This window comes from Gopherus flavomarginatus, chromosome 4 (genome assembly GCF_025201925.1).
Source record: "Gopherus flavomarginatus isolate rGopFla2 chromosome 4, rGopFla2.mat.asm, whole genome shotgun sequence".
Classification (NCBI taxonomy): domain Eukaryota; kingdom Metazoa; phylum Chordata; order Testudines; family Testudinidae; genus Gopherus; species Gopherus flavomarginatus.
Window position 1 is genome coordinate 85,447,290 of NC_066620.1, and position 7,791 is coordinate 85,455,080.

At 45.3% G+C, this 7,791-nt stretch overlaps 1 protein-coding gene across 2 annotated transcripts in view; it reads left to right on the forward strand.

The window, feature by feature from the left end:
• Positions 1-5,089: 5,089 nt before the first annotated feature.
• Positions 5,090-7,791, forward strand: part of GALNT2 (polypeptide N-acetylgalactosaminyltransferase 2) — a 155,395-nt gene continuing 152,693 nt past the window's right edge. For both annotated transcript variants that reach the window (XM_050949098.1, XM_050949099.1), the window contains exon 1: positions 5,090-5,250. In XM_050949098.1, the coding sequence (XP_050805055.1) occupies positions 5,140-5,250 (111 nt within the window). In that variant the 5' untranslated portion in view covers positions 5,090-5,139. The remainder of the gene's footprint in view (positions 5,251-7,791) is intronic.

Genomic DNA, 7,791 nt, shown 5'->3' on the forward strand with positions numbered 1-7,791 from the left:
CTGGCACCTTTGTCATTGACTTCACTGAGTGAAAGATCAGGGCCCAAGTGTGGGGCAACATGAAGTGTAGCTTAAAGCATGCTCAGTGACAGTCTCTGTTTCCTCACTTTCTCATTCCTTCTCCACCCTCTTCTTCCTTCCTCTCTTCTGGCAAGTCTTTCTTTCCCCTTATTCCCCCTTTCACCTAGTGTGGGAATGTAACTGAGTTTCTTCCTCAGCCGCCCTTGCTGCAGCTCCCTGCTGTCTCAACAAAGCACTCTGAGTCTCCTGGATGCAGCACCCATGGCTTTTATTCACACACAGTTCCCACCACCAGTGATTCTATTTACAGGTCTTACTCTCCTTCTCCTTTACAGGGAGTCTACCCAAGACGGCTCTGGCTCTGGCTCTCCTCGGCTGCCAGCCAGCCTGCCTTTATGGCCCTTGAGCCCACAGGTGCAGCCCGTTCAGAGGCCAGGCACCAGGCTTCTCCCCAGCCCCAATCCATTTCACCTGATCGGGGCTGGCTGAGCAGGAGCTAATTAGCTGCCTCTGCAGCAGCACCCTGCTACAGGGAGATGGAAGAGCATGCTGATAATGGGGAAAGACCTTCTTTAATAGGTGGTGAACATGGTTAGGCTGAGGCTATCTCATCTCATATAGTAAGGCATTCTGTAGTTGGAAATTCTTTGTCCAGTCATCCAAGGGCTATTTTAGTTGAAGTTTTCCTGCAGAGGGCAGCTGCTTTGCTGGGTCACAGATGGATAGATAGTCTCTGATGTTTCCTGGTCCTAGGCTATTAAGGGCCTTGTTGATTTGGAGTATGACTCTGAATTCAAAGCAGAAATGTATAAAGTGCTAGTGGAGTTTGCAGAGGGGTGCAATTTGTTCTGATTTATCTTTGTTGCTCAAAAGACAAGCTGCTGTGTGACGTACTAGTTGTAGTTTTCACTTGGCATTTCCCACATCCCCTGGTGAGAATCATTAGTGCTAGTTTGAGCTGTGGATCACAGTGGGTGTAGTCTTGTCTGACAGGAAGGGGTGGAATCTTCTGTCTTGTCACAAATGGTAAAAAGGGTTTTTCACCACTGTTGAGAATGGTGTGTCACTGGGAGCCGTGAAGAGTACAGCATGACCCTGAGGAGTCACACAAACCTGATGATCAGATATCCTCAGTCAAAAGCTGAGGTCAATGTTATAGCAAATCCCTTTAGGGATTCTCTCTTCCCTCGTCATCTTTCTTTCGAGAGAGCTGTTTCTGTGCCATGTCTCATTCTGAAATCTGATTGTCGAGAACATTGGAAGAAGTTACATGCTGCTGGAGTTTAGTCGTTACAACCTTCTCAATGATTTTGCTCAGGTAGGGCAAGTTGGAAATAGGGCAATAGTTTGTACAGGTTTCTGCAGAATTGGTAGGAAAATGGCATATTTCAAGTGGGGTAGAAGCATGCTGTCTTCTGAAGGAAACATTGATGATATCTGCCATCAGGGGACATGATTTCCCTTTACATTCTCTGGATCGTTCTACCAATGCTGCTCTTAAAATATTCTAATATTTTCTTTTGAAATGCATTCAAGTTTGCTTACATTTTTCTTACATTTCTTGCTTTAAGGCAAACTTAGTTTGGTTTTTACTTTGCTGAGTAAGTAGGATAGGATTTTGGGGGCAGAGAAGTATGTGTGTGAATGTGCTGTAATAGGAGAAGCAGCTACTAATATATACTTAAAGCTGCATGATTGACATTCTAACTCCCTGTGCTTTACTTGCTTATATCTTTCTGAAACATTTACATTTCAAGGTGAAATTTTCTGGCCTTGGTGTCTATCCAAAGATGAATATATTTGGAATGTTTCAGCAAAACTGATTCTGTAATTCTCGAATATCAGAAGCATGAAAAATACATTTCCCATTCTAAAATAAATTATTGAAATCTTTCTATGACTTAATCAGCAGAAGGTTGAAAAGTGAAATCTGGCATAGAAGTAGCTAGCCCTTGTTGAGCAGAAAGGCCTTTGCTTGTTCCAGAGGAAATTACTTTGGATTTGACTGAGTTATAAGCCTTTGAAAATTGCATAGTGAGCATGTGCAATACATTATTTTGCTAAGCTGTAAAGTGTGCGGCTATGGAAGGATTTGCTGTGCATGCATGGGTGGCTAATTTTGCTTTGGAATGAAAATCTAGTAATAGAGCCATAAGTTGCTGTGAACCAGTGAGGACACTGCAGGGGCTGCAGGAAGGTATTTGAAGATCTGAATGAAGATCTTGAGGTTGTGAAGAAGGCAAGGAAAGAGTCTTGTGGACTTTGTAAGGGGGAAGAGGGTAGCAGTTTGTGACTCAGGCCCTGAAGACCTTGTAAGGTTAAAAGAGATTGGGAAGGCTCCATATTTTAACACTTTAGACATCAGTGTGTGATCTTTTCTATGTGAAAGAATTTGGTCAATAGTATCCCGTTATTGGATCTGTTAAATGTTCTTTGTATATGCTCCCTGTCTCAAGACCTGACAGATCCGAACTGTTTAGTGAAGGAATCTTCCTGGGACATACGGCTGGCATACATGTTCCTACCTCAGCTACGGCATAGTGGGTGCGGCCAGGACATCCCTACACTGAGGCCATCACTGGCTGCTGTGGCTGTTCTAAACTACACTGAGAACCAGGCCAGTGAAGAACTGGCCCCATGATTTACCCCATCTCCTTTGTACCTCCCCACCTCATCCCCTCCTCCTGTATTCAACATGCTTTGAGGACACCTGAGGATCTATCTCATAATGTCTATATGGCTCTCTGCAGCCTACACCTCTGACAAGCTTATTCCTTCACTCCAAGGAATGTCAATCATTTTGTTCCAAAACTTCCACACAAACTGAGCATCTCCCTGAATTTTACTGGTGAAAATTATTTACTCCCAAAACTAAGAATAATGAAACTGCATTTACAGAGTCATTTGCACTAACAAGATAAATCTCTTTGCACCATTTTAAGTTTCCAGCATGAATAATTGTTTTGTGTTCCTTGGTTTGTGTGTATGTTTACACTGCAATTGAAGATGTGATTGCATCATGTGTAGACATACTTGAACTAGCTTTAAGCTAGCTAGTATGAGTACCAATAGCAGTGAAGCCATGAAAACATGGACTGCCACATGGGCTAGACACCCAAGGGTCTTGGACAGGCTTGTACAGCCTGCACCGAAGCCAATGCTGTTGCAGTTTCACTACTATTGATATTTGCGCTAGCTAGATTAAAGGTAGCCTGGGTATGTCTACCAGTGCTGTAAGCACACCTCCAATTGCAGTGTAGATATACCCTTTGTCACACATTGTATCCCACATTCAGGCCTTGGGAGGTGCTTTGAATAAAATCCTCAGATGCTGAACAACTACAGCAGAGGCAATCAGCCTTGATATGAAAGGATCAGCCTCTCTGATGAGACTGTCAAAGTCTCTGTTGAGCAGCAGGGGCAGTTTTTACACTTGCTTCCTAATGGCTACTGTTTCTTTTCCTGCTAATGTAACAGAGCTTTTGCCAGCCCTAACACTGGTCCCTTGCCACATTCCTGTACTACTTGGAGTCAAGTTTTCTAGAGACTGGCAACAGATACTGCAGCCATTGGTGCAGATGGAATGGCAGAAGGGCAGCAGGATTGGCAGAGGCTATTGGCATCAGTAGACAGAAGAATCATAGAAATATGGGACTCTGTCAGTATATGCACAATAAAATGGACTAAAGTTTAAAAAAAAACTTGGTGAGATGATAGAGCAAACCTTTAAAAATCATAAATGTCATGCCTAAATCAGATACTGTGATGCTGATATACACCTCTACCCCAATATAACGCTGTCTTCAGGAGCCAAAAAATCGTATTATGTTATAGATGAAACCACATTATATCGAACTTGCTTTGATCTGGAGTGCGCAGCGCCCCCCCCCCCACCCCCGAGAGCACTGCTTTACCATGTTATATCCAAATTCATGTTATATCGGGTCGCATTATATCAGGGTAGAGGTGTATATGCTGTTTATGTGGTTTTTTTTTTTTTGTTCTTTTCAGTTTCACATTCTTGTTTTATGTTATCTCCCTGTGAGAGCAGATGGTAGTTAGAACTGAACAACGGGAGACCGGTGGCACCAAAAGGGGCCCAGCAAGTGACAAACAGAAGTCAGCAGTTTCCCAGTGAGAAACAGGAGCAGTGTTGCAGCTGTCTTGGGCTCCTTAGGGATAAAGTCAGGGTAAGCGGTGGCCGCAGTAGAAGGCAAGGGAACAGTGTCAGGGAGAGATGTCCCAAATGCAACAAGTCAAAGTAGGGGTGTGGGGCCTTGCATGGATGGCTTACCCTTGTGGGAGGCTCCAGGCAGGCAAGGAAGAAGGATCCCTGTACAACCTCCAACCCCTGCTAGAGGGATTTAACATTTAAGGTTGGAGTACATCTTAAAGATTTCTTACCTATTTGAATAAGTTTCTGTGCAAGAGGGTTGCATGGATTTAACTAAATCCGTTTCTAAACTGGTTTAGTTAAATCAATGCAGCTTCCTTATGTAAACGTGGTCTTGGTCAGAGTGGGTTATAACGAGCCTAACAGGTCAGTTGGCTAAACATCCAGGAGGAAAAGATGAGGGTTCAGTTGTAAACTCTTCTTGCAAGAAGCAGCAGCAGCGGCACCACTTTCTTCACGGGTGCCTCCCCCCTTAGAGAAGCGCCTTCCCTTCGTCTATAAAGATTCCCTCTGTGGAAGTATTGCCCGTGGCTGAGATGCCCGGGCGCCGCTCTGGGTACCAGCGCTTTGTCTGGGGGAGACACTGCCCCCCACCCGGGCCGGCTGCCCGTCGCTCTCTCCCGGGCGGTCTGGCGGACGCTCTCCTAAGGGGCAGCGCACGGGGCGGGGGGGACAGGCTCGCTCGGAGCAGGTGGAGCGAGTCACGGGGCCCTGGCAGGAGCCCCGCCCTTCTACCCGGGGTGGGCGGGGCGGCGGGAGGCCCAGCGTGATGTAACCATGGAGACGGCGCTAGTTCTTCCCTGCCCCGCCCCTTGTGGGGCCGAGCGGCTCGGGATTGGCCGGGGGGCGGGCGTTCGCCCTCTGCCCCCTGACCCTGCGCGGTGGCGGCTGCTGGTGGCCGTTTCCTGCTGGCCTGGCGGCGGCTGCACGGGGCGGGCGGGAGGATGCGGCGCAGGTCTCGGCTGCTGCTCTGCTTCGCCTTCCTCTGGGTGCTGGGCATCGCCTACTACATGTACTCGGGGGGCAGCGCCGCGCTGGCCGGGGGCGGCAGGAAGGTGAGTGCGAGCCGGGGGGCGGCGGCTCCCCTCGGGGTGTCTCCCCGCCCCCGGGGCCGCGGCGGTCTGGTCCCCCCCTCCCGTGCAGGGATGCCCCAGCCCATGTGCCCCGTGGTCCGCTTCCCTGCCACGCAGCGCCGAGGCCGTTCCCCCCCGAGCCCCTTCCCTCCCGTGGCGTGTATGGGCTCCCCGCAGCCTCTCACTCCGCGGCGTGGCGACTTTCCCTTCCTCACAGCGCGCTGCTGGGGGCCCCTCGCACCCCCCTATGGCGTGTGTCCGGCGGGGGGGAGGGAATCGTCCCGTCTCCCGGGTTTCCCCTACAGTGTGCGGGCGGCTTTCCCCAGCCTCCCCTCTGCGCTGTCTCTTCTCCCCAAGTGGTGTGAGCCGGGGCTTTCCCCTGCGGGAGCAGGGGATTCATTTCTTTTCTCCTCTGCCGCCTACGAAGAACAGGAGGGGAGGGGGTGGATAAAAGCTTGTAAACGCCCCCCCCTCCCCCGCACGTTTTAAAAGGCAGATGGTTTCTTTGTGGACTTCAGACTGGTTTCACCTCGTCATTGTATGAATCGCTCCTTCTCCAACTGCAACGAGCCACGTCCCAGGCTGTGGGAAAGTTTTGTAGGGGAGGGTAGAGAATGGGGGCCGGGCTTGGGACAAAGAGGGAATGGGCAGGAAGAGATGTTCTGACTAGATATTCACCTTATGTAATTAACTAGTTGTTTCTTCCAACATCTCTTAAATATTATTTGGTCGGTAGCTGGGATCAATTCCCATATCTGTTTTCTCCTCATCTCCCTGGCTCCTCTTCTGCCACCTTTGCTTTTCCGTCTCTCCTTGGCAGTTGCAGAGCCTCTCGTAGTAATCCTCTTCCCCTTTTGTGTGTGTGGAAGAGGTTAATAATTCGGTTGTTCCACTTTTCAACCTAGAGAGGATAAATATAATTTTAATTACAGCAGTGGATATTTTTATTTCCCTGACCCTTATTCTCCGTTTTTCTAAACCTTAGTTTATAATTGTGGGAATAAAGAAAAGTGCTAATGTGATTAAAAGGTTGTTTTTTTTTTTTCCCCCCCAGTTTGGTTTTGTAATGACTTTTTTCAAATGCCAGCTTAGTTTGAGCTGGTGCTCATCTCTTTTGTTTAGTGGTTCAATTAATAATGCTTTGAAACTGCCTAACTAGATACAATTAAGAAGTCATTTAATGTAGTCATGTATTGTGACTTTTTAAATAAATATTTTACAATATATTGCAACACTTCATTGGTCATGGAAATAAATGCATGGAAATATCAGGCTTTGGTTAGGTACTTTTATAGTCCACTTTCGTGTGGGTTCAAAGATCTTTAGACAATTTAAAATATGAAACTTTAATTTTTGTAGAGTCAAATTAACAAAATATTTAAAATAAGTTTTATATTATTAAGACTAGCAAAGCCAGGAAGTTTTGAAGAAGTTATGGGTAGGTATGGCAAAATTGTCAGAACCGTTTATCTTGTACATATGCTCATGTCATATCATGTAAAAAAAACAAGCTAGGGTAATATTGTTTAGCTAGGAATTGGCCTTTTAAATCCAAACCTTAATTATTTTTGAAGTAGTGTTTCACAATTACAAGATGGGTCTGTATTTCCCATTAACATTGATTGGAGTCTGAGTTGTAGATGTGTAGCTATTTTCATGATAGAAGTCTGATGAGGGACAGATCCTACAGTAAATCTTGAAGTAAAATAGTTAGTTGCATGACTAAGAGTTTGTAGCATCAGGGTGTGCATCTGAGTTAATGTTTTACCATGCTGTCTTTTCATAGTTCAAAATGAATTTACTATACCGTTTACTGAAATAAAACTTTAATGTTGTAACTAAATATTAATGTATAACTGTAAATACAAACTCTCATTCTCCTTAAACAGATACAGGGGGCTCATAACAGAAATAGGTCTAGCATGTGATGGAATTAGGGCAGTGGTCTTAAAAAGCTCTTTGTTAAGGGTCCATACAAGTATATTTAGTAAGTAAAAATAGGCTGCTCATAGTATATAATGGAGCCTGGGAAAGTTAGTTAAGACAAAAATCTTAATATTTAGAGAAATTACTATCAAGGGAAAGATATTTGACACGTTATTTAACTGTATTAATATTGACGGCTGTGATGTTGATCCTTTTTTGCACATTTCATGACCAGTTATCATTCCATACAAAATTCAGTAAGTCTGAACAATTGAGAGAGTTACAGCAAAGAGAAGCTGAAAAATGAGGAGAGTTAATAAACATGGACAGGGTCTTAGCACTGCAAGACTAACGACTTAAAATATGCAAAACTAAAGTAATGCCTGGTACAGAGGAAAATAGGTATTGGGGTCATAAGAAACAAGTGGGGGAAATTAATAGTTGTACATAGATTGGTGATTTAGGGGTCTATTTTCTGTCAGTGAAGCATAAAATTTAATCCCAACCCTTAGAATGGTTTAGTGAATGTAAGTAGAGGAAGAGGTGTGTGAATGTAATTGCTTTTGAAATATCAGTAAAAGATTAATTGACTTAAAA